This window comes from Myripristis murdjan, chromosome 6, assembly GCF_902150065.1.
Source record: "Myripristis murdjan chromosome 6, fMyrMur1.1, whole genome shotgun sequence".
NCBI lineage: Eukaryota > Metazoa > Chordata > Actinopteri > Holocentriformes > Holocentridae > Myripristis > Myripristis murdjan.
The window spans coordinates 28,997,678-29,025,131 of record NC_043985.1 but is presented as its reverse complement, the minus strand read 5'-3'; the positions used below and the strand labels follow the sequence as shown (position 1 = coordinate 29,025,131).

At 43.6% G+C, this 27,454-nt stretch overlaps 1 protein-coding gene across 1 annotated transcript in view; it reads left to right on the top strand.

Moving 5' to 3' along the window:
• The window catches only part of LOC115360855 (PQ-loop repeat-containing protein 1), a 66,043-nt gene that overhangs the window by 4,257 nt on the left and 34,332 nt on the right, over positions 1–27,454 (top strand). Inside the window, exon 3 of the mRNA XM_030054012.1 lies at positions 1,817–1,950. Coding sequence (XP_029909872.1) covers positions 1,817–1,950 — 134 coding nt within the window. The remainder of the gene's footprint in view (positions 1–1,816; positions 1,951–27,454) is intronic.

Sequence of the window (27,454 nt, the reverse complement as noted above, 5' to 3'; positions counted from 1 at the left end):
AATGTACAAAGGCGATACAAGGAAATACAAATACAACAGTGGCGTAATCCTATGGGAAAGCCTGTCTAAATAGATGTGTTTTGAGCTGCTTCTTAAAAATGTTGACAGACTATCTATCTATCTATCTATCTATCTATCTATCTAATATTTGTGGTGGAAATAACTGGCAATATTTCAGTATCATTTTCTTTAAAAAGACAACAAAAAATGTGTTGGCTCTGTTACTAAGGGGAACAAATCCGGCAAGTTTACAAATGAGCCATGTCAACTCTGAAAGTGCTAATGCTGATGTTAAAATGTGTTTTTTAAAACAAAACTTGTGGTCTTCTGTGACTTTGATGAGTAAATCGGTGAGTACATTAACCACATTAAAGCCAGTTATTAAGTAGAGACAATGAGAATTTGGTCAGTGGCATTTGACATCGTCCCTGGCAGGGTGTATGTGGAGCGAGGCTAACCACAGGCTGGCCCACAGAACTTGAATGCAGTAGAACGGACTTTCCCATTCAAATCAACATACCAGGAGGGTCAAAGCGGCTCTGATGTTTATGTGCACCGCTACCATGGACCTCCAGCAAGTCACTGACTCTCTCGGGTGAAAGGTTTTGCAGAAAGAACCCAGGTAGCGGAAAGACATCTTGCATTTCAGAGTTTTGACTGTTTTCGAAGCGCTGGTGTAACACAACAGCAAACGGAAATTCAAATTTTTACAATTCTTCCAGTAAATTCTGCTTTTAGCTTACACAGCACAACATTTCTGCACAGCTCTCAGGAAAGTGCTGCACTTTACAACCCTTCTGACCTCTCACTATAGCAATGAACTGTAATCTCAGTTTTATTCTGTACTAACTTGACAAACAGTGCAATGTCCCTTCTACTCCATTCAAGCCCTGTGGGCGAGTCACAGAAACTAATGTCCTGGAACAGAGCTAGATGTTAAGGTATTATTTTAGTATAAATATATGATACAGACCAATGCAATAAGCGCAACAGGATGTGATGTATGCAGTTAGATACAATAAAATACATACAGTGTGATATGATATGTACAATACAGTAATATGCTGCAGTACATTACAAAATGATATGATGTTATACAAGACAATGTGATATGATATGATACATGGCATGCGTTTCTATTGTCATAGGTTGGAAAATAATAGCACCTATATCTATCTTCGTCCCTTCTTTCCTCCTTCCCTTCCTTCCTTCCTTTCTTTCTTTTTCTCTTTCTTTCTACATTTGAACTTTCCCAACTTCTTCCTCCCCTGCTTTTTCCTCACTTCTGGAGGGATAAGCCATTCATGAGGTCATTCGTCAAATTGGTCTGGCAGTCTGAAGTTAATGGAATAGGTATAAACTCATCGAGTGTGATGAGAAAGGATGATAACATGATCCGGCCCGGTGCTAATCACAGCCATACGGCGCTGTGCACATGAGGCCTCCTCTGAAATTGTTTTGCACCTCAGGGAGCACGGGGCATTCTTCTGATTGGGAGGAAGTGAGAGGAAATTTAATAGATTCATTATAGAATCAAGTTGGGATATGATTGGGAAATGGTCTAGCTGTGCTGCTTGCACCGTATATAACACTTTAATAGTGATTAGAAGGGACAGAATAGAGTGAAATCAAATGGATAAAAATGTAAAAGATAATTATATTGATTACTTCCCTGGTCTCTTTTTTATTTAAATCATCACTTTTATTTATGCATTTATTCATTTATTTTGATAGCGCTGTACATGCTGGCAGTGAGTCGCAGCTCACTGGTATATGAAAATTGGAGTGTGTGATTGCATCAGTGTGTGTGTTGCAGGATCGGGAAGCAGTTTGAGCTCACGCTGCTCCTCCAGAGCGTGGTGATGATCCTCACCATGTTCGCCATGCTCCACCTCTGCTGCTCCGTGCAGAACACCAACCGGGTGAGCACCAAGCAGCACCGGTTGTCAGGTAACCAGAGTCCTCACCAACACTAGCCACCACTAACAGCACAGCAAATAACTCTGCAGCAGTAACTGGGACGGGTATAATCAGACAGCAGGTGTTTAACTGGAGGAGCTCAGGAGAGACTCAGCAGCGAATTGTACAGTCAAATGCTTTTCAAGTTACAAATTAAATTACTGTGTGATTCAAATATAATACAGTAAAATCCATTGTAAAACTCTTCCTCCTCCTCCTCCTCCTCTCTGTACGTTTCACTTCATTACACACATTATACCAGTGGTTGGGAATCTACGGCTCACAAGTCACGTCTTGCTCTTCACCACAAGTCATATGGCTTTCCACAAAAAAACGCCTTTATGCTAAAATTCTCTCTCTCTCTCTCTCTCTTTCTCTCTAACACACACACATACATACACACATATGCACACACACACACACACTAAAGACCAGGGAAGATTAAGCAAATAGGTCACTGATGTATCAGCAGTGACATTTTTTACAATGTAAAAAAATTTCACTTTTTTAATCCCTGCTTTTACGCTTTTTTTTTTTTTTTTACACAGTGTTTTCTTTCCCGTGTGTCTGCTCTGACTTCCTGGTCAGCAGTGTGTAAACTCACCCAAAAAAACGCAACACACATCCTGTTTTTTTTTTTTTTTTTCGCCTGTAATCGGAGCAAAGACGGCCACAATAAGATGAGCAAGACGTTGAATGAAGGAGGAGAGCTGAGTAGCAACCCTGTACGGCCATGTGGAGAGAGAGAGAGAGAGAGAATGAGCAGTGGTGATCGAGCGAGCTTGACAGTGAATGAAGAGAGCGAGCTGAACTAGCGAAAGCAAACATTTTTTTAAAGCTTTTGAATCACCGCAACCATGAGAAGTTTTTCATCATACAGTCATTGTGGCTGATAGACCTGGTAGTTTGTGAGATTAGCCATGGACAGAAACACACACAGACAGGATTAAACACATGATCTCCTCTAGGCTGCCTCCTGGTGGAGATAATAAACCCACATGCCACATGGTGATAGGTATGCCACTTCATAAAAACAACTCACAGGACTCTGTGATGGCAATATGTATGCAGATGTCTTTTATTGATTTGATGGATATGATGCAAACTGGTTACGTGTGTGCTGGCAGTTCAACCAAAATACAAAAAAAAAAAAAGATATTTTCCCACATATTTTTCCAGCAAACTGTATTTATTGACCTTGAAGGAGCAGGAGCTCACTCGGATAGATACTGTCTGCCAGTGTTTCTTTGGAAGGAAATACTTCTCAAAGAAATTCCTCTGTCCCCAGGCCCGTGCTTTATGCCGGATATTGGTGTTGAGTTTTTCATGTGTCCATTATTGAAGGTTTGAGCTCCACGAAAGTGAACCCATCCAGCCCCGTCATATGGGTTTATTTGGAGAAAGGGAAGATTGCGGTAAACGGGAGACCTTGTCAAATCACACAGAAACTATCAGGGGTATCTGTTAAATACGATCTAGTATGTGAGGAAATATGATTTTATTTTGCTTTTTGTATTTAAAGTGAGCTGTCTCTTTAAGAGCCTTAGACGTTCAACTCCTGCCTCTTGCCAAAAGAGGGGGCCATTGGAAAAGCTTTAAATAAGTCAGGTTCCTGCGGTCACTTGGACCTCCCCCTTTTGGAGGGCACTTACTCTCCGTGATTCTCTTTTTCACTTCTCTATTTTTTCTTCTCGGCCAATTACTTTTTCCTCCTTTTATGCAGAAGTTACAGCCGTACATATATCACATTATGGTAAAGCCTGAAGGGCAGTGGAATGAATGGTATCGTGACTGACGCCCATATTAAGATATGTGTGAGAGTGCAAGGCAGAGAAGAAAATGTCCTATGGATATATTAGTCACTGTAGCGTCACACATGAGAAATTAGCCTATTCTGAGCACGACTCTGTGTGTGTGTGTGTGTGTGTGTGTGTGTGTGTGTGTGTGTGGCTTTAGATATCATCAGTCACAGAGGGAGCTGGATGGAGTGGTGGTACTAGATTGGAGAGGCTTGGGAAGGACTAAGATTAAGCAGACTAATATCAGCACCCATTTTTCTCAGTGTGTGTGTGTGTGTGTGTGTGTGTGTGTGTGTCCGCACACCTCTTGTCTGCATGTGTGCCCACTTGTGCTGAGGAAAGGAGCACCATCCAAGTGTTATTTTCAGGGTCAGCTTTTATAGGATAAGTTTATGGGTAATTGTATTTTTCCTTTTATAGAGGCCCGGGTTGATTGCTGGTGGAAATTCAGTCAACCTTTTTTTATTTTTTAATTTATTATTTATTTTTTTTTTTTATTAGAAAATCGCCCATAGAGTGATTTTGGATGATGGAATCTTTTAATAGCGCGATCACACAGAGTATAATGCGTTATTGAACATATCAATTCTGGTAAGAGATGGTTGTATTTTTTTTATGGTGATTGATTTGTGAGGAAGGAGAAGCTTGACGCCTGGGGCTGCCCCTGACCACGGCTCTCTGTGGTCGACCAAATCCCTTACTTTCCCTTTAATTAATCAATTAATTAATTAAGGGAGGGAGGGCGAGCCGATCGACCAACCACAACCTCAGTCAACCAAGATCCAACAGATTAATCAGCCGGTCGATCAGAAAGGGCTCAGGTCGAATGATTCCTCCTAGTAAAGACGTGTCTTCATGTCCTCCGTTTACGTGCGCGTGAGATCGAGCTTCTATGTAAATGTGCTTCTACGATTTTTCACGCGCTCTCGGTGGATTCTCCGATGAGAGTGAGGTTTATGTAAGAGGCAAGAGGTCTTTCATTATGTCCCGGTCTTATCTTTGGCGTCTGTGCTTCTCTTGGCCCAAGTATTACTCATCAGCCCTTTTACTCCTTTAGGCCCATGCTCAAAACTTTCTCCTTTTTTTTTTTTTTTTTTTTTTTTTTTTTTGTAAATGGTAAACGCCACGGTTTATGAAGACTGGAGGGCTGACGGATTGAAATGTTTATTGTCCCCCTCCGCCTGGACAGATGATTTTAATAGGTTTGAAATGTACTTTTTTTTTTTTTTTTTTTTAAAGAATAGAAATGTAGCCGATGGTAAGTTTGCTGGCGACCCGTGTGAACTCTTTGGGAAAATCGAGGCGGTGAGATATGGAGGGATGACAGATGAGACGTGAGGCAGCCTAGAATCAAATCTCGCGTTTGAGGGAGTCTGGCCCGTGCGCGTCGCCCTGTCCACGGTGACCCCGGCCGCGGAGACGCAGTGTGACCGGCCTCTCATGCTGAGCCCCCTCCTCCCTGAAGGGCAGATGAGGGGTCCAGTTTCAGAGAGGGAGAGAGGGGGGATACGATGCAGGGGTGGGGTGGGGGGAGGCGTTGTCGGGACGAGAATAGATCTGAAAAGCCCGTCATCCCAACTGTTTGTTCCTCCCTCCCGCCGTTGCTAACTCTTTGCAACAGATCAGGGTCATGTGCATGTAAAGGAGACGCATGTATGTAGCTCTAGTTTTCCTACTGCGCTCCCATTCATTTCTCATTTCTCCCCATTTATCAATCCTCACTCTCCTCTTTCACCTTTTCTACCTACCTTTGGCTTTTTCCCCCAATTTGCTTTTTGGCCTGCTTGCCTTGCTGTCCCATCCTCTTCCTCTCCTTTGTCTTCTTCTCTTCATCTTCATCTTCTTCTCCTTCTTCCTCTTCATCTCTCTCCTTTTTTCTCTTCAATTTATCCGTCTCTTTTTCAGAGGAGACATGTGAGACTGCCAAAGTCCACATGCGTGCCATACCGGCGTCATCCATGATCCCTGCGCTGGCCCGCCAACACCTGTCCCCAGCTCACTGACCTCATTTACCACCTCGCAGACACACACACACACACACGCACACACACATGCACACACACACAAGAAATTTCAAAACAGAATAGCTGTTTATTTTTTACTTATTTTTTATGTACACACACATAGGCATACTGCACACAGGCCAAGCATCAACACTAATAGTGCCACTGCAGATGTTACCTTTTTGAACTTCATTTAAATATGTCACTAAAATTTCCATTTAAGTGGAGTCAGAGAGAGAAATCAACATAATTAGATCAGAATGTGCTTTTCTAGCAGGGTCACCTTCATTACCATATATGAGATGGCACAGAAATGCATGGGCTGACCTCAAAATTTATCTGTTTATTCATTCATTTATTTATTTATTTATTCCACCTATTTTCTACTTGTGATTACCGCCAGCAGGTTGATGTGAGCAAGATGTCTTCCCAGTTGGACGGTCATGTTTACGGAGCGTTCGGAGCGACTTGAACGCAGCGTTGCGGCCCTCGAACCAAGTGGCTCATGTTAGTTTCAAATAATGCATTTCATACCAAAATTTATTCAAGTTTCAAGGCATGGATAATTGGAAAATGGGATGCAGGAAGGTCCCAGTGTTGCTGTGATGAAGTGACATGTTTTAATTTTTTTTTTTTTCTTACTTCGCCCCCTTGAGTGTGTCTTGGAGAGCAGCGCCCCCGGCATCATGGAGGAAAGCAAATCTCTGTGGTGATGATGAAATCCAATCAGTTGTCATGGCTGTCGAATTTAAAAAAAAGAAAAAAAAAAAAAAGAAGGAGGGGTGGGAATACGAGGTTGAAAATAACCCGAATTCTCTTTTAAGAAGGCTGTCTTCTCATTGAGCCGTTAGAATGTGCAAAAATGAACGTGCAAGTTTTTACGGCCTCCACCGGCGAACGCGTCTTTTGGACAAAGTGTTAAATGAAACGCGGGGAGTCGGGTGATTGGAAGCCTCTGTGCCGGCGCCGCACATCAGTCTGTGTAATGGTCTCTCCGTGCTGCGAGCTGACTCAGAGTTATGACTTTGCAGTGACTTCCAGCGGCTGCCCCACGGTGCCACATTAACAGTCCCGGCCTCACCATGCAGGGGCTTGGGAGGCTGACAAGGGGGCGAGGGGGGGAAACCGAATGGATTCAAAGGCGAATGTGACCTCAGGCTAACTGTCAGGGCTGCGGCTGCAGTGAAAGCAGGAGGTAACTTTGAACAGGCAGAACATGGGAAACGCAATGGAGGGCTGTGGGAACACAGAGAGGGAAATATATATGATTTGCATATTCAGATTATGCAAGTTTGACACACACACACACACACACACATATATATAATTAGTACTCGAGTTGAGGGGGGATGAGGGTGGATGGCATCCCCCCTGTAAAACTGCCATCCTCACTTTTCATCAAGTGAAAAAAATTGACCATCCCCCGTGAATTTTTTTTTACAACTCGACTACTGTATGTAATCCATAACAAGATGGAATGATTAATGCACACCCCATTCAGGAATCATCTGGGTGCATTTCCAGAGTGGGACAACATCCTCCTCTACTGGTTAGAGTGGGAACAGCCCAACCTGAATACAATAATAATTGACTTTTTTTTTTTTTTTTGTACAGATAATATGTACATACAGTATGTTTTTTTCCCTTTACATCTAACTGCCTGTGCTCACCTGCCTACCTTTTGCTTCAGAGCTGGGTGAAGAAACAAAGCGCCATCGTTTGTTATTTAACTTTTCCAGTTGAGGGGAAACAGCCGGAGCCACCAGACCATGAACGGGGAGGGTGGAGGGAGAATGGACTGTTGACAGGTGGCTGCTGACCCTCAGGTCGTCTTTAAAACACTTAACACTCAAGTGGCGAAGGCAGTTTTCATTTGCTAGAGATAACTTCTCCCAGAGAGGTTGAGAGGCAGAGGAGACGCTGGAAGTGCGATAAGACTTTTTGGTCCGTCAGCGCTTCATTCATTGTGTCGTCGCCAAATAAAGTTTCTTTGTCACCTTATTTCACCTGTTCAGCACCCGGGCGCCGACCCCCGCTCTTCTTCTTCTTCTTTTGTCCTCTGAGCAGCTGGGCAGCCGTGAGAAGACCAGCCCATTTGACGAACTTGACTCTTTTTTTGCTGTCTGACGGCAGTAGATCGATTCAGGAGCGCTTCATTTGACTTATCTTTCCAAAAAGCACAATCTCAGAGCCAGACGCATTAACAGCATCTGCTTTTTCCCGATACTGAGCGGACTGTTAATTGCAAACGAAAGATGTTGATCTCTTAATTGCACTACTGACTTATACACCTGCAAATGGACGGCTGAACCAGCTGAACAAGTCATACAGTATCACGCCCGCTCAGACTCAACCATCATATTATGTGCTTAGTGTGATGTGACGACAACAAAAAATGAGTGAACAGGGAGACTTGAGAGTTTTTGAGTTGAGTTATTTGCCTCTGCGGTTAATGCCTTTGTGCTAATCCTCATTTGTGTTTACAAGGGCTTTGTCTTTGCTTAGAGCTGTGCTGAACACGGTCCAACCAGAGACACCGAAGCGTTTCACACACTTTAAAACATCGTTCAAGCGGCTCATGAATCGACCCGAGCCTATAGTCGGCGGATAAGTGCAGCGCCAAAGCACAGTGATGGTGGCTGAAGAGGGGACGAGTGATGCTCATTCACTTCCACCGCCCACATTTCACCAGCTTTAAACGGAGACAAAAGGAAATGCTATCCACATCATTGCATTTCTCCGAATGATATCATAGTTCATAGTTTTATTGCTTTTCAATCAAAACAAAGCAACGTTCGAGCCAAAACGGATGGCTTTTGAGGTCTGTCTGTCAAGGCTGCGATTGGATAGCGATTACTTTCCATTTTGGCTCGATGGCTGTCTTGTTTTGATCGAAATGAAATCAAAACCACCACACCATCTGGAGACATGCAGTAATGTGCTTAATATATAGTTTTGTCACACTGAATCATGAATGGGTTGCATTTCAAAGTGGCTTGCTTTGAATTGTGACATTATTTCAACTACAGCGAAGTTGAAGAGGCTATAAGCAAATCAGAAGTCATTGTTTTCTTCAGGACAGAGATGGAGGCACATGTAAAACAACGCAGCGGTTCTGTTTTTCATTTTGTTTTCTGCACGTCACTTTGAAAAGTAACGCCACGTGTGCACTGCGGCTCCTGTTGTTCCCCTGTAGTGATCGCATTTCGGTGTTCCTCTCAGCATTCGCCCGCCTGTGCCGGAGTTCAAACCTGTAACCCTCCCGTCACAAACCTGCTTCTCTAACTAGGCTACCGCCCCCATCCCTCCCTCGTAGCGGGAGACCGGCGTGTAGCGAGCCAGATGAGTCATTGTAACACCCTCGGTGTGGCGTTTGCCCTTCCTTTGGTTCTTGCGAGAGTTCGGCTCCACAAAGCAAAGAGGCTAAAACGTGGACTGTAGTTCTGCACAGGCGCCCCGGCCTGCGTGTGTGCTTGCTTGGCAGTGGTTTGTAAACTGAAATGTGAAGTCTTTGCACTTGTATGTATGTATGTATGTGTGTGTGTGTGTGTGTGTGTGTGTGTGCCTGACGTTGACCCGGTGTGCTGTCACAGTAAGTAGTCACTGAGTGGTGCAGTGCAGTGTATGATGACTCTGCCACTCACCCTTATCTGCAACACTCAGGCAGCACTGCAGCAGGACGAATCAGGTGTGTCACACACACACACACGCACACACACACACACACACACACACACACACAGATACACTTTGCATCCCAGCCGACTGCATACATTTTGCACTGCACACAGGAGTGTTGTGCTTACTTCCAACGCTCAGCGTGTTTAATTAAATCCCTGATAACAGCAAAAGTTTAATTAGCAAGTCAAATGAACTCAGGTAAGTGAATGGTGGTTTATTAGCGGGCGCCCATCGGATTCCTCGGGGAGAATTTTTTTTTTTTTTTTTTTAAGTATGGAAATAAAATAATGTGCCTTAGAGGGAAAATCTGTGGAGGTAAATTTTGCTTATGTGTTTTGCATAGAAGCCCAGAGAGCATTGCTGAGGTTTGCATTGAAGAAACGCTCCTCCCTGAACTAAACAGAGGGTTAGATAGTACACGCTGGTTTTGAGGAAGCTCTTCTCTCCGTCAGCGCTCCCACTGCCGTGCATCTCAGGTAACGCTGCTCCTGACTGGCAGCACGTCGGAGTTTGATGCTAGATGGAGGGATGACCGCATGTCTCTCACTCTTTCTGAAGGGCCGAGGCTGCCGGCCACCAGAGGCTGCTCCACCTCTCATGGCCTGATGTGAATTATTCAAACAATGAGGACGACAGCAGATTCTCTCCAGACAGTGCACGTGTGTGTGTGTGTGTGTGTGTATGCTTTTACGCAGGTTTTTATACATAGATATATAGACAAACAGATACTTTATTCATCCCCTTAGGGAAATTCAGGTCACCAGTAGCTCACAACAGAATACATAATGTAGTTTGCATCTGATGAGTGTTTCCAGCTCCTCACTTTTGTTGGGCGATGAGTCGACATTCCCCATGAGGATCGATGGTACTAAAAGCTTAAAAGATCTCCATCTCCCAGCCTTTACTCTAGCGCCAGATACAGATACAAATGCAAACACAAAACTCAAAGTCTGTCGCAACAAAGCTACAAGGGCTGCTGCCCCTCCGCCTGGTGAATTCAATCAGCAGTTCTAATTTTGTGAATTGAATAATTGCTCTGTTGTTTTATCAAGCACGAAAAGCATTTATGTAGTCATTTATCAAGTAAAAATCCCAAACATCTCCTCGTTGCAGCTTCATTCAAATCAGAGAGTTTTGCTTCTTTTCATTCATATCATTATAAAATTAATATTTTGTGTTTTTGGCTGCCGGTCAGCCTGAAGTAGCACCTGGAAGACATCACTTTGGGCATCACTGGTAACTGATGTGCTATATTCTGGTTTTTGATACTTTACAAACTAAATGATTGATCAATTGAATGGAAAAATAAGTGACGCCTTACTCAACAAGGAGAAAAGCCATAAGTTGCAGGCCTACTTTGCACATGATATATTTTATATGGAGATGGAGGAGGATCCATGATATGACGGGGAGGCAGGTGCATGAATATTTGTGTCTCAGTTTCATGTTCTTCTCCATTGCCTCGTTGCACAGATTCACCTCGGAGATCTCCTCTCACCTCCTGATAGACATCAGAATATACTGCAGATTAAAGATGCGACACATGAGGACAGCCTCACTAATCCAACACCCCTCTCTCACCTGCGTCCTGTGACTCTCTCGAGTTTAAAAAGATGAAATCTAATCAAAGAGATCACAGCTGTCACTCCAGATAAGGCACATTGTCTGCATGGAGTTAAATGCCATGGTGAAGCACTTTGCGACCTATGTCTGTGAAAAGCACTATACAAAGAAATTTTACTTACTGACTTACAAACACCTTTTAGTGGTTTTGGAAAACTATTCAATAAAAAAGCCTTTTCACTGCATAGTCCCTCAGACTATGTGAAATGTCTTTGTGAAAGTATGTGTGCTGCTATTTCTTGAGTCGGACGGGGAAAAATGTCTCAGGTGCAAAAGTTCAAACGCTGACAAATGGGCTTAATAGCTGAAAAAAAAACATTAATTCTAAGGTGACAAAAAGTGCAAAAATTTAAGGTGCAGGAAGAGAATTTGTTTTCCGTCAGCAAACCACAAACTGATGATGGATCGGAGCCCGAACGCATTTCTCTTTCTAAAGCGATTTAAACCCGAGCGTGCCGTCTCTCGATTGATCCGCCCGGCCGAGGAGAGGTGGAATCAAAATGAACGGAAAGTCACTCCCCGGCTGTCCGATGGAAAAATATGATGCCGAGCACATCTGTTTCTCGTCTGCCCCCCGCCCAACACCTTGTGGTTATTTATGGAATGTGGGTTAGTAATTCATGGACTCCGCTTTGACCCCGCTGGTCTGGTTGTGCCAGTCACGGCAGTGTTGCAGCTCATTACACCAGCACTACAGAGAGAGAGAGAGAGAGAGAGAGAGAGAGAGAGAGAGAGGAGCTGACAGACTAACACTGCCTATCACCGTCCATATCAGACATCTGGATCCTGACAGGTGTGTGTGTGTGTGTGCAAGAGAGAGAGAGAGAGAGAGTGTGTTTCAGGGCACGCAGTACATCTGTTTGTCTACCACTGCGTGTTTGCATGTGTGCATGTTTGTGTGTGTGTGTGTAGTGTGTCAGGTGTATGGACACGGGCGTCCATATCCAAGGCCAGCCTGAAGCTTGCTAATTGAACATCAAGTCAATACCCTCCAAGCGTCTGCTCCGTCAATGAAAGAGCCTGTTGTGCCTCTTCCGCTGGGACAAGAGCCGTCTGTCCGAGGGGCGTTTTGTTGTGATCGCAGCCTGCGGCGGGTGAAGCCCATGCAGCAGACAAGACGGGGATTATTGTTCATGTTGTATTGTTTTTACTTTCCATGGATCTGTCTGTCACTGACGGCGTCTTGCCAGTTGTCCATCTAATTCTCCTTCTCTTCAGTTCACTGCAAAAACGCTAAATCTTACCAAGATTATTTGTCTTATTTCAAGTCAAAAATGTCTTATTTCTAGTCAAAATATCTCATTACACTTTAAATAAGACATGATCACCTCAGAAGTAAATTGTTTTTAGACAATTTTCACTTGTTTCAAGTGAAAATTTGCTTGTTTCATTGGCAAAATTTGCCAGTGGAAAAAGTGAAAATTCACTTGAAATAAGTGAAAATTAGCTAGAAACAAGAAACAAATTTTGCCAATGAAACAAGCAAATCTTCACTTGTTTCAAGCAAATTTTCACTTGAAACAAGAGACAGTTGTCTAAAAACAAGTTACTTCTGAGGTGATCATGTCTTATTTTAAGTGTAATGAGATATTTTGACTAGAAATAAGACATTTTTGACTTGAAATAAGACAAATAATCTTGGTAAGATTTTGAGTTTTTGCAGTGCTCTTGTTTTAATGCTCCTCGGCTTTCCTGTTGAGCTTGTTGATCGTGCTTCCCAATCGAACACCCACATTACAGCGTTCTTCTTCTTCTTTTTCACCTCCAGTCAAGCGTTCAGGGAGCATTGTGCAGTTTTATCACTGTGCGACAACTACCGGTTGTCTTGGCCCACTCGTTAGTCTTCATTTCTCTTTACCTTCTGCTTTGCTTCTCACAGTTTCTGAATCTCACGGGTCTTATCTTACACCAGACGCAAAGCGGCGCCAAGAGCGATGCCAGTGTCTTTGCTATAGGTTCCAACTGGCGCACTTATCATCTCCCCGTCCAGCACCCACATTGTGTAAACAGCAAATGCATTGGTGCCCATCTGAGTGCTCATGGGAGTGCGGTCGGGTGTGTGGTTGGTGCACTGCTATCTTGGGGCGGCTGAAAGCGATTACATCACAGTCAGGTGCACAACATGCCCATGCTGCTTGTTACACACAGGGATGCCCGCCTCACCTCAGCAAGCTTTCGGTGAAAGCCTGCTGTTGCCGTAAATGATCTGATCGTGCGCTGCCACTTCGTGCATGAGCAGATCCGTTTACTCTGCAGAGAAGCGTTTCTTCTTACCTGGCAATTGCGCCATTATAGTAGCAAAAGTGTACAAGGTTTTTAAAGGGAATCGGAGATGGCACTCTGATTGGTTTATTGCATGTTACACCCAAAACACACCCATGATTAATTAAGAGACTAACTAAGTTCAACCCTTTTGAACCAGACCCCTGGTGCGATCATGACAACAATCCTTTTTTCTGCCATTAAAATAGCAAAAGTGGACTTGGACACACCCTAAATGCACTTGCGTCATGCTCTGCAGACCCATATCGCTCGACTTATTTCCGTCACTGTGCCTCTTTCTCCCCCTGTCATCTGTTCAGTAAAGAAAACATCCAACTGCCTGCTAGTTTGAGGTCCTGCAGCTCCTCTGTCAGGCCAGCCAGTATGTTCAAAACAGGAAAATACACACCGCAAAAATGACTTTGAGTCATTGAGTTTGATATACATCTCATGTGTGAAAACTGATTTTGAACTAGGCAACATCACGGCAGAGGAGCGGCTTTGAAGATCCCGTCACATTGCTGCAGATTTGTACAGTGACTGAGTGCGTGCGTTCAGGCTGCCCCGGCCAGATGTATTATGGCAGCATTAGAGGGTTAATGCACATTAGTCCTCGACTCTGCAACACGCAGAGTCAAGCTCGTTATTCCCCAGTGGGTTGAAGTGCGATGAGCTCGGCCTCAGCCATTCCTCCATCTCTCACTGATGACGCCTGCGTTGCTCAGTCTGCTCTGATCAGGCCTGATCAGAGGGAATGTGTTAGAGTCGACCCCTAGCAACCCTCTGGCTCGCTCATTAAGAGAAAGCTCTTGGTGTCTCACACTGCGTCGCTCACACATACACACACACACACGGCAGGCTTCAGTTCCCTCCTTGAAGCAGAAATCCACACTAAAACTCTTTAGCACTGTTAAAAAAGCAGCCATTTGGTGATGTGCTCGGCTCTTCTGGGTGCATTTTGCTGTTTGGTGGTGTGTTTTTCTTATTCCTGGGCATAACTGGTCAAACACAGACAACGTGACGTAAAAGCTATGAGTCGTTCTTCTCGACTTGGTAAACCTTTGCTGTTACTATGCAAAGGCGATCGCCGTGGCCATTCCTATCTTCACCTGCATGCACTGAAAAATCATAGCAAATGTCAAAAAAGTCATAATGATTTTTAACTCCATGTTGCCTGTAGAAAACAAAAGTCAAAAGTCAAAAACTGGATTTTTTTTTTTCGTTGACTGTCAATTGAATTGAACACATTCCTTGGCATGAACATTTCTGCTCCACCTACAAATATTTCAATTCACCCCAAAATAATTCATATTTGCGATTTATTTTTTTTATATTTTTTTTTCTCAGAGACAATAAACTATGCAGTAACTATCTAACAGGCAAGACTCAGCCGTACACCGATCTAAAACATAAAAGAAACCGAAACACATTCTGTGAATCAACACTAGACAGAATCTGAGAGGTACTGAGAGGGCATTATCCAGTCATATTTCATGTGTAAGAATCTGTAAATTTTATCTTTAATCTTCAAAGTTCAGTCAAATCCGACTCATTTCAGTCGACTCAGTTGAATTCTTTCAGGGTTGGTTTACAGCCCCACTGGGGGTTGTACGAGCACTCCGAGTTTTCCCAGCGCCATTTTTTTTTTGTCAACGTTTGTCCAGGCTGTTATGGATGGGCTTAGTTATTTTTTTATGCTTTTGGCATTTGTGCTTTATTTGATAGTGACAGTAGAGAGAGACAGGAAAGAAGGCAGGGGAGAGAGAAAGGGTATGACATTCAGCAAAGGGCCGAAGCCAGATTCAAGCTGAGGTGGCTGCAGCAAGGACTCAGCCTTGATATGTGATATACAACCTTTATTATACTGGGATCGCCTCTTGAGGCCAGGAGCCGTTTTTCAAAAGCCTTTGGTAAAAATGGCAACACATGTAGGATTCACAAAATCAGACATGCAAAGCAAGAAACAGAGACACGGCAATAAAAACCACAGAGAAATCAAACTAAGCAAAGTAACACTAAATGTTAAAACAGTTGCATCTGCCAAACAAAGAGTTTAAAATGCCAGTTACCTGAAATTCAAACAAGGCTCATTTGCATCTCAAGCTTCAGAGATTTTTGAAGTTCACTGCAGGCAGCTGGGACTGCGAACATAAAAGCTCTTTTGCATACGCCTGTTTATGTCCATTAGTCCTCCCAGTGTCACTTTCTTGGCTCTGCTGCAGAGCTGCAGAGTAAATGAGGAATACTAAAGAGCTCGAAAGACAACGGGCTGCATTTTCTTCCTGCATAAACACGAAGCCTCTCTGATTGATCACCTGCATCCTAAAAAACAGCACCGTCTTCAGCGTTATTACACATTTTCTGAAGTTACTTTTGCTGAAATAAAACTAAACGTATTCTTCAAGTGAAAACACCTTCTCTGTGATCTCGCAAACCACGCCAGGGCATTTTGTACGAGAACAGGAACTCGCGGCACAGGACAGGGTGCCTCTTTTCCTAATTGGTGAGGTGCCGCTGCGCCTCGGGCACGCTGCCATCCGGGAGACGGTACACTCCTCCGGGCGGCCTCCGTCTCATCTGCAGCACATCACACAACCTCCCGAGAACACCGATGACTCCTGGACTTCCCTGAAACCCCGGCGCATATGCACGCTCGCGCACACAAACGTGCACAAAACACGCACACACAACGTATGCCGCGTCCCCCGAGGCAACTATCGGGCTACCGTCCAGGAAAACACCACCTCATGTAACTGATGTGTGTTTCATGTTCGAGTGTCAGAGCCAGATGACCATTCTGCTGCTTTCCCTCTGGTTCAGCACTTTTTTAATGACTGGTAATTAGTGTTAAAGGAACAGCACACCTAGAATACAAAAAGGATAGAAAACTTACTTACTTACCCCTGGTGCATTTTTTCCATCCAGATAGTGTCAGTGATTCAGTGAGAGATCCATGATCCGCCTGTTTCTAGGCACCCCAGTTCAATGGGGCTGAATGGATACACTGCAAAAACTCAAAATCTTACCAAGAATATTTGTCTTATTTCTAGTCAAAATATCTCATTACACTTAAAATAAGACATGATCACCTCGGAAATAACTTGTCTTTAGACAATTTGCTTGTTTCATTGGCAAAATTTGCCAGTGGACAAAGTGAAAATTCACTTGAAACAAGTGAAAATTTGCTTGAAACAAGTGAAAATAGTCTAAAAACAAGTTATTTCTTAGGTGATCATGTCTTATTTTAGGTGTAATGAGCTATTTTGGCTAGAAATAAGACATTTTGACTTGAAATCAGACAAATAATCTTGGTAAGATTTTGAGTTTTTGCAGTGTGTTGTTTTGTGGAGGTCAAACCATAATAAACTCCATGTGAAAAACTTCAAGAGCAAAATCTCTTTCCAAAAATAATGACAGGGGTACGCGCATAAGCCACAGCACTCAAGGACACAGAGTTTTGTGAGGAACTATTTCCTGCTGAACACCAGCAAACTGTATCTATCTGCCCCAAATCTGCACTCCTTGCTGATGGATTGTATCAGGGAGCTGGGAAACTGGAAACCAAAATCACTCAGAAACTGAACAGATGGATAGACTGCACTGTACAGGGCAAGTGGCAAAAAGTCTCTCTTTTTTTTTTTTTGTATATACGATGAACTGTTCTATTAATAACAGCCACCTTAGACAGAGAAAACAGAAAGAGAGAAATAAATACATCCAGAAAATGATCAGTAATAACTTGAGAGGTAGAGGTTTTTTTTGTTTGTTTTTTTTCTGCTGTGACAGGCGTACAATTAATGAGACAACATTTTTTCTCCCCAATTTCTGCTGCCGTAGCGCCTCAGAAAATGGACTGCTTTGACCTTGCGGCTGAACCGTGACTGTGTTTTTCCTCCATTGATTGCTCCCTCACGCAGAGTGTGTGTGTACGTATGGGCATGTGTCTGTATGTGTGTGTGTGTGTGTGTGTGTGTGTGTGTGCGTGTGTGTGTGTGCTTTCCCAGCCCCTTGACCCTGACGAGGCTTAACTAATGAGCTGGATCGGCATTAGCGACCCACAACATGCACAACAATTCTGGGAACCCATGACCCCTGTTATGAAGGAATGGATTCGTCTTTCTTTCACCTCGCATGATGTCATAACTCAGGGACGCGGGGGGGGGGGGGGGGGGGGGGGGGGGGGGGGGCCTCAGATCAAAGTCAAAATGCAGATACACACCGACAGGGACTGAATTACCTTCACATTATACCGACATGAAAGGAGCCACTTATGTGTGACACTCATGGATAGATAGAGACAGACGAAGAGGGAGCAGAGGACCCGGCCTGGTCTCCTCAACCATTTTTACAAACCTGCGGTGAAGGTGAAGACTTTCAGCCTCACACACACACACACACACACGTGAATACGCACACATACACACACTAGCACAGACGGTGACAGGAAGATTGATGGCCTACTCTCGCGCTCGTTTCAGTTCCCTCCCAGCACGATACCATGCATCAGTCTCCTGTAGGAGCGTGACGCCTCCGCACACTAACAACATTTGTTTTGCTTTATCAAACACACAGTTCAATTGGCAAACCACCCACGGCCCCAGCCGCCTCCCAGTCCGCGCTTTAACGTCCTTTTATCTCCCCAGCACCTCCATCCATCCTCCTTCCACCTCCCAAAAAAAAAAGTCAGCGGCCAAGAGAAACGACAGTGAGCTGCAATGGCGAGCCGTTTTCGCCTAAAAGTCCACCGAGTTTTACGAGCCATTCGATTTTTACCAGAAAAAAACTTCAATTGAACATATCCGCAATGACATTCTTTCCAGCAGAAATTGTAATCCAAGATACAATAGGATGTCGATTTTCCGAAAGTTAGCGATTATTATTGTCCATTGGTGCATTTTTATCCATATTTCAATCATCTGAAATTTAAGTTTCCTTAATTCTGAAGGGGTTCAGACAGTCGAGGTTCCACTGTCTCTATGTTTTACTAGTCATGGTTTACATATCCATACAGCAATGCTGGCAAGCCATAATGCCAGGGCAACATGTCAATAATGTAATTTTGACTATTCATTTGTTACCTTTGACTTACATGGAGTCCCATGTCTCTTATTTATGAATATGTATGAATATGAATCACTATCAATAGTCAAAGGGCCAATCCCAATTCACCCCTGAACCCTACCACTTGCCCCTACCCCTCCGTTCACACATAGGGGTAGGGATGTCCCAGTTCTTGTTAACACAAAAATCAATGAAGTCAGCGATTGTTTGTTTGACATTGCACCACTACACCAGCTGGCTAGCATGTTGTGTGGCTAACGCTGGGCTAACTACAACAAAACTTGTTTACGGTCTATCATTCATACCTCAAGCTGATTCACCGGTGCTCCCAGGCGTCAAATTAAACAATAAGCCCCGAGAAGCCGTGGGTTACAGTGATTTTACAACGGCCGAGGGGCGTTCTTATCGGCGGCACGGCGCGCAGCGGAGACATCTCCTTACATTCTTCTGATTCGCTATTGACAACCGCAAAAAAGATGCCAATAGCCCACGCAAGAGAGATTACCACAGCTGAAGACGTCATTTTGAGATTGAGATTTACCGGCAAAAAAAAATTGTCGCGTCTGTTGTCAACGTCACTGATGACTAATGATGACGTTTCCGGGGATGAAGGGTTGTCCCATTTCATAGGGGAGTATTTCAACCCCCTACCCCTTGTAACTTTGTTGCAAGGGGCAAGTGGCACTCGAAAAAGAGGGGTAGGGGTAGGGGTGAAAATAAGAAATGGGATTGGCCCAAAATCACTGTGTGGACATGTGGAGCTACTATTATGACTCGTAATATCTTAATCAGTCACGTCTGCATTGTAGATACTAGTGAAATGTCACTGCAGATTTATCTTCAGCTGCAGGTTTTACCAGCAGAAGTTCACTGGTAATGTTGGCTGCGTTTGAGGTTGAGACGACTCGCCGTAAGATGCAGCTCCCTGCGACGTGAAGCTCTGCCTCTGCCCTGTGTGTGTGTGCACGTGTGTGTTTGTTGTTGCGTTTGATAGTGTGTGTCCTTTCGCCGTGTAACTGTCAGCATTGTTTTATTTCCTTCCTCTGGCTCTCTCTCCCTCTCTCTCCCTGTGCACCTCCTCCCTCTCCTCCTCCATCTCTAATCCAGCAGTGTAACTTTCCATTAAGCAGAAAGAATCCGAGATAAAAACAGACCTTCATTGCCATTGTCCTTCACTCGCCCTGATATCAGCCACAATAATCCTCCATCCCTCCTTGCTCGCAAGCTAAATGTCTTTAGTCGTTTCAAGATACACACACACAGACCCACTGTGTCTGCAGGCTCAGCCTTAATGAACTTAAGTGTTCTCTTTGAATGTTATCACCAGTTTAGGATTCGCTAAACATATTTACAGTAAAATGCATGTTTGATGTGGCCTCAAAGAAGCTGGATATTTACAGGGCTAATTAAATACAGTTGGCCCATGAGGAGCAGTGAGTGGCAAAGCTGTACAGCAAATATTAATGTCTGGCTATGCTTTAAAAGAGCATATATAAGGAGCGGTTTTCTGCATATTTTTAATTGGAAACACTGTGCTAAGCTGATGGGTTTTTTTTCATGCAGGAACATCACAGGCAAGTGATGTTGCATTTAATAGTTTTGCAAAAAGGTCAGAGGATTGTGTTATTGTTTTTTAATCGGAGTGATCACCGTTAGTGAGCGGCTGGTGCATCGAGGCTTGAGTGACAGGAGAGTCTCTCATTTAAAACGATGTCAAGAGAAGCAGATAGAATTGTAGTTAATAAATAGAAATTTCAAAAGGGGTGAAACACACTAACAAAAATACACAAAGACGAACGCTTTCATACATTTTCAAAGGATTCCTTGTAGTATCCCCCTTTTGTGCTGTGTATGGAAACCGTTTTGATTAATTTGCTCTCACTCGGCATGATGTAGCAATTCTGAAAAATGAAAGAAAGAAAGTAAGAAAGAAAAAGATGTGTTTGCCATGGCACCAAAAGAGCGGGGCTGACAGGTCGGGAAGTGCCGGGGTTAGTGGAGCGTGGAGCCGCCGCTGCTGCTCCGGTGGACGGTAACTGGACAGAGCAGCGAAGCCGCAGTGACCTTGGCGCTGACCATGAAGGACCGGCGTGCAGAGAAAAGAGGAGGTGAAGCATCGCGGCAAAGCTGCCCATTCTCTCTCTAACACACGCCGGGTGGGCATGACAGAGACCGAGGAGGAGACCAAATTAACTACATTTCAGCTGTCTCTCTCTCTCTCTCACGCTCTCTCTCTCTCTCTCTCTCTCTCTCTCTTTCTCACATGCTTGCACCGCAGTGATGTCGAGGTGAAGAAACTGGTGGGTTAACCGTGACCTCACCCTCAGATCAACTGTATTCTCACAAAAAAAAATAACTTTATGCTTTTTTTTTCCCTCATAAGGTCCTATCCACATGACTCGAATCAGCTTAATACTCCTTGCGATGATGTAGGCTCAGCTCATAAAGGTTGATATCCGCCTGTGAGGTGGTAAACTAAAAGCTTAATCGAGTGTAGGTGGGTTAACGCTCCATTATGCACACATACACACACACAGACTCGGTCTCTCTCTCTCCTTTTGTAACACACACACACAGTCAAAGTTAAGCCTGTGTGAAGGTGATCTGGTCCGATAGCGATCAGCTGTTGACCAGATGGAAGAGTCAGGAGGTCTAGATAAGGAAATGACAGCTAAAGGGACAAAGAGCGTCCAAAATATTTATTAGGGTCCACGGGGCCAGACACATCATCAGTGGGAGGCTTCCTTCCTATAGAGATAAGCAGGCGTTTATCAAAGATAAATGTGGCTGGAAACAAAGTGGGAGGGCAAGACGGGGTGCAGTGCTATTATTAGCTGCACAATAACAATGTGTAAGTTAAAAAAAAAAATGCTGTCTCGGTGAAAAAATAGCAAGCCCGCTGTACAGAAATGTCACCTTCAGAGCCATAATGGTGTTTTGTAATGTGGCGTGCCTTTGGGCTTTTGCTGTAATCCGCCTTTAAATGTTTGACATTGTAAATTTTCTTTTCGCAGGCTGACTTTTAATCTTCCCACTATGTTTACAAATTGTCACGCCTGTGTATGTGCGTTATTAAAAGTATCCCGTCTAATTCTCCAGACAGAAGTGGCAAATAAACGCAGCCAAAGTCTCTGAAACACACGTCTGGTTTATTCAGCACATTTGCAGTTTATTAGACGTGCAGTATGTAAGGCGATGATGGCCCGGGGCTTGTGTAAATATCATTATGTAATGATTGGGCGCATTAGGCCATATGTTGACATTTGCTAATGTTCTGAATATGAGAGAACACGCGCTGACATAAAGGACGATGTTCATAAGCCATATCGCTCCTTTCAATCACATCGCTCGGCGCTCCCGGCTCATCCCATAGAGTGGCGTGCGCCGCGCAGTGTCTGCTGTCTGGGTTTGTCCTGTTTGTAAAATGCATTTTGACATGTTTGAAAGAGAAAGCACTCAGCTGCTATTAGAACAGAGGTATATATAAAAAAAAAAATCAGAGAATATGAGATCGAAGGAGTCTGGACAGCAAATATGATGGAGAGATTGAGGACGGATCTTTCTTTGACCAAGAAATTATTATGAGTCACTTGAATAAACGTGATTGTTTGCTTGCAAATTTAGGAGGTTAACTTGGTAAATTTGGTACATTTTGTGCGCCAAATATTGATCCTAGAATGATCAAATCCAGTTTTGATTTAGTTTCGTTTTCCATCTAACATGTGAGCTCGGAGGGAATCGGGCAGCTGGCTCCATCATCTGAGCTAATCTCTCTGTAATAGTTTATGTTCTGAGATGTCAGTGAAGTGTCAGATTCAATAGCAGACAGTGTGAACTTTTGCCTGATATTCATCTTTTGATCAGAAATGCACTTTTAAGAGTCTGCAACACTAGTTTTCTCCGGTTTAGAGCCGTACTTTGGCCCCTTACTGTTCAGAGTGCTGCTTCATAAGTGCACTGCAAAATCCTCGATGCGTGTGATGGAAAACAGCAAGTGAATGAAATCACAGGAATCCAGACTTCTCTTCAAGAAGGAGGGGAGAGCTGCCGTCTATTTGTAGTTTACTCTGCTCTTGGGGGTCTGCTGTCCCAGCTGTTCTTGTTCACTGAGTGTAGAAACCAGCCCTGCTCACTATACACACACACACACACTCACAGTGTACGGATGCACAAACGCTTCTTCATCTTCTTCCTCAGGGTACAATTACCTCATCACCCAGTCTGAGCCTACAGTAATTAGCACAGCAGTGCCTCATTAAAAGTCATTATTTAGATAGGGTGTCCATTGACCTTCTTCTGTACCCAGTTGGCTACTTTCCTTTGTTCTCCTGTGTGTGTGTGTGTGTGTGTGTGTGTGTGTAGTTATCACCCAGGGATAATGTCCACTGCGGTGTACTGGGAAACACTTACACCTGGTGTGTTTGTGCCCATACGCAAATCTGATATACGGCCATATATGTAAACTACATATTAAGTATATATGTCCATGTATGTCTCATACATACAGTATATGATAATTATATAGGCATATATGACAAATATATTTTAAAATATAGGAAAAATGGCCACTTTCAAATATGTGCCACCATATGCCACTTTCAATTTGCACACATATCCTGAAATATATGTCCAAATATGTGAACTTATATGTCCCATTATTTAAAATATATGATCATATATGGCCATATATCAGATTTGCGTATGGGTGTTGCCATATCGCAGCCATGTGACCGGCCGTGGTGGGTCGAGGCTGAGTCAGGACGGTGTGGAGGAATAGGTATCTGCTCTGTTTACCCAATTATTTAATTTTAGGGGACGACAGTGGATAAGCAAATGAATAAAAAGGAATCACAGTTAAATACTGTATGTTTTGAGGCCTGTGTTTACAATACTGTTGGTCTCTACATGTGGTGCTGCCAATTCCTGTTTGCGTCTTTTAGATCACTTCTGCTATTTTTTACCATCTAGATAAATAGAAATGGATGAAAAAATAAAAGTAGACACAACAACTATCATGACTGGCAAATAATAGATAAAATAGAATAAAACAGGCCCAAACAGATTTTGTGGAGTATTTCCTATGAAACGGGGACAAGCCTGGGTCTCTAAATGCCACTCTGATGTTTGGTTGGTCCGTCCCAAAAATTTCCAAACCCCCTCGCTACACAGACTGCAGAGGTACATCTCATCTCTCAGGCAGCTGCTTTGGTTGTTTCGCTCACACACACACACACAGCGACACACTGTCACACACGGATCCCAGACTGAAAATATTTCAGAGCTCAGCTGCTGCTTCCAAGCACAGGCTGTTTACATTAAACTATCTGACATCGTTAATTTACCAGACCAACCTGGTTCATCGCAAATATATTATCCGGCCAAGTATTCAGAAGAGTTTCACAGAGATGTTTTCCGTATTTTTTTGGAACATGAATGGGAATGAAATGGGCAAAGTTTGGTTTCTAAGCTACTAAAGCACACTCAGATACAAAACATGAAGTCAAAATCGGACTGATATAGTCCCAAAATACTGCAAAGACTTATACCCCACCAAAATGAACTTTGTTTTATAGTACTGATGTTGCACATAAGCAAGAATAAGCGTAAGTAACAGATTTATAGGCTAAAAACATCCTTATCAGTGAATGTTCAATCTGAACAAGCCTAGGCCTATGTGAGGTTACTACTTGTCACAAAATCCCCCATCTAGGTTTGACTCACCACAAACTGCATGTGTGTGCTTGTTCTTTTTCCCAGAGCTTTTTTTTTTTTTTTTTTTTAAATCTTCTTTTCAGGGCTTTTCTATAACTTGATGCATATGGAGTCTGATGCAAGTATTAGGAAGTTATGCTCTCCTGTTGTTGCTGTTGGGTTGCATCAGTGTCCACTGGCTGCTTCATCAATTCAGAAGCAAGTTGAGAGCAAACTAGATGGGGTGGGAGAGTATTAACAATGTGCAGAGAAGCCGGGTAGAGGGAGAAAAAGAGTGTAATATGAGAGCAACAATGAGGGACAAAGGGAAGGAGGAGCAGACAGAGGGAGAGAGAGAGAGAGAGAGAATGGCAAGAAAGATGACTGTTTCACTAAAGGCTTTTTCATAGAGAGAGAGAGAGGGAGGCTGTGGCCGCCCTGCACAGAGGCGGCAGCAGCTCGGCTTAGCCTCTTGCATGCTTGCTAAGAGATCTTCCGTTTTGCAAACACAGGCTCCTCAGACACAAATGGCCCATTAGTTGACAGAAGATTATTTGAAACCTGTGCGACTGCCAACCGGCGCTAATTTGTTGGCTCCATTAAACAATCCCTCCACCCCGAGAATCAGGAATCAGCAGAGCGCCGTTCCTCTGAGAGCCATCGCTCAAATCTGGGCATGAAACATGAATGACAGCTGGTTTCATTTACTTTCACTTTCACTTTGAACATCAAATCTGTCTGACAAAAATAGAGCGTGTAGGAAATTATCGCGATGCATCCAGCCGAATGCAGCGCACCGTGCTCTGTGTGTTAAACTGGCTCAGTCGGACGGGGATAATTGGTAAAAACGGAGGGATCAGCTGACCCGAAACACCAGCTGAGGTAAAGTTGCAGAGTCGCTCATGTGAAAGGGCTCGTTCGAGAGACAGAGATTATCATCTGACAAAAGGAGCAGCTACACCGTCGAATCATCCGGTAGATTATAGTCGCTGATGTTAGCGATTCCTGCTGCCTATAATCTGTCTCATCGGTTTCATTGGAACTTCATTTATTCGTTCAGGGTGTCATTAAACACTTAGTCATGGTCCTAGTCCACCTGTGTGTGTGTGTGTGAAGAGAAAGAGAGAGAGAGCATTAGAGACACATAGAGAGAGAGAGAGACAGCAGTATCAAGTTTCTTCCAGGCAGACAGACAGCACATGTAGTGAGGATTTAGGGTTTATTGATCAGATGTAGTCGTGTAAATCTGACTGGCAGAGGGAGAGGGAGAGAGAGAGAGAGAGAGAGAGAGAGAGAGAGAGAGAGAGAGACAGTTCACAGTGCTGTTCATCACCTTTACACTGGAAAATCGGGCTGTTCAAGTACACACAAGCATTCACACACACACACACACACACTTGCACCAGTTAGTATGGCTGTACTTGTGAGGACTGCTTGTCTACATTTACGTCTTAAAGTGTGAGTCAGCATGAGCGGAGAGCTTTGGCTGCGCTGCCCTCTAGAGGTAAAAACTTTCAGGCGTGTTGTGCGCTTCGTTTGGACGTGCCGGCTTGCTGCTCTTACACAGCAGCTAGAGCCGAGCAGGCCGCGTTAAAGGAGGTTTGGCAGCAGCTCGAGGACTCGCTATGTGGCTGTTTTGGAAATTGCATACCTGCAGCTGCAAAAAAAAAAAAAAAAAAAAATCGAGTAGCAGTTTCACAGAGATTTAGTTGTAATAGTGGAAGACATTAAACAATTCTCACTTGTCTCACTTGTTACCCATTGTTTCCACGTGGTGTTTATCGGTGTTTGACGTGGCATCTGTGCCTTTTACCGTCTGGTCACGTCGACAAAACCGACACATCTGCCAAAAAGTGTGTTTTATTGGATGTTAAAGACTGTCTAGTATTTTGTGCGTGAACACAGATTTTTTCTCTTAACTTTGGTTTTATCGAATGATGCTCTTACCTGTCTTTTACTTGTGTTATTGGTATAAAGAAATATGAGCTGATGTTGGGATGTGTGTGAATACTGTGTTTTTTTAACCCTGGTTATATGGACTGATACAGTTTTATCAGTCTTTTGGTTGTGTTTCTGTTACGGAGAACTGGGAAATGCTTTTGAATTTTTTCAAATTGGCTTTTTGTTTGTTTTATTTCTTTTTCTTTACTGTTAGACTTTGCTATGAAGCACCTTGAGCTGCTTCTCCACGACAGATGGTATAAATATTATCATCATCATTAATATTAGTAGTAGTGGTAGTACCTTTACCCTAAAGCTGATTCTAATACTAACTCTAAACCCAAGTTCTAATAAATACACTCTGAAATAACACTGTTCATCATATTCTCTTTAATTTATTATTGATTTATTGTTGATGAACCCTGCAGTCCCAGGTCTGCCTTGTTATTTGGCGGTGTGTGCCTCTGGTTGCAGCAGATAATGGTGAAATGCAGACAACATGACATCACATCAGGATATTTCCAGTGCAGCTCAGTCGAGTTCAAGAGTGGAAACGTTTTCATCGATCTAAAGCATCAAAGATAAATGTCAAGTTCTGTTGGCGGCTCCTCAGAATCAAAGACGAACGACTTCTTTCTAGACTCACCATTTTTCACCGACGTTCGACAGTCACGGGGGAGACAAAACTAGTTCCACTTGTAATTTGTTCTCAATATGAAGAAGATGATTTTTGTCATGTTCTGCCACACAGGATGATATGATGCATTTTCGCTTGCATGAAATCATCTTCTAACGGCATTTATTTAGGAGGAAGATCAACTATTAAAGCAAAACCTGCATCAGTGACTGACCCACCCACTTCCACCCTTGAAATAATATATATTTGAGTATATTTGAGTATATTTTTTAGTATTTTTGAGTGTAGCGCTGTCAAGCTTCAGGTCGTGTTGGGATGTTCATTGTTAGGACTCGCTTTTTTTTTCAGCTGGAGCTTTTACTGCTTTGCCATTACCTGTGCTGTCATTACTGCTCTCTCCACCCTGTAAAATAGCGGCTGTATGCGGCCTAGGTGAACTCACTGGTGGTTGCTGAAAGGCATTCTGGGAAATGTAGGAAATCGTTAAATCTGAGGATGGAAATCTCCCTCAACTGTCTCCTTAAAAAAGTGAGGACTAGCAGCGTGCCGTGTCTCTGGAAGGGCTTCCTCCTCTTTCTGTCTTTGGGAATTCATTTGGTCCTTGTAAACACACACACACACACATACATACGCAGCCAACCAATCCCATGTTCAGCCTGTGAGCAACACGATAAACAAGTCACTGGAGATCCATTCGTTTCCTTCAGAGCTGAGCGACCGGGGGAAACTCTGTGGATGTGTGGAGGTCAACGAGCCGGTCGGCAGAGAGGCTCTGGCCGCAGACGAGCTTTTCTCCG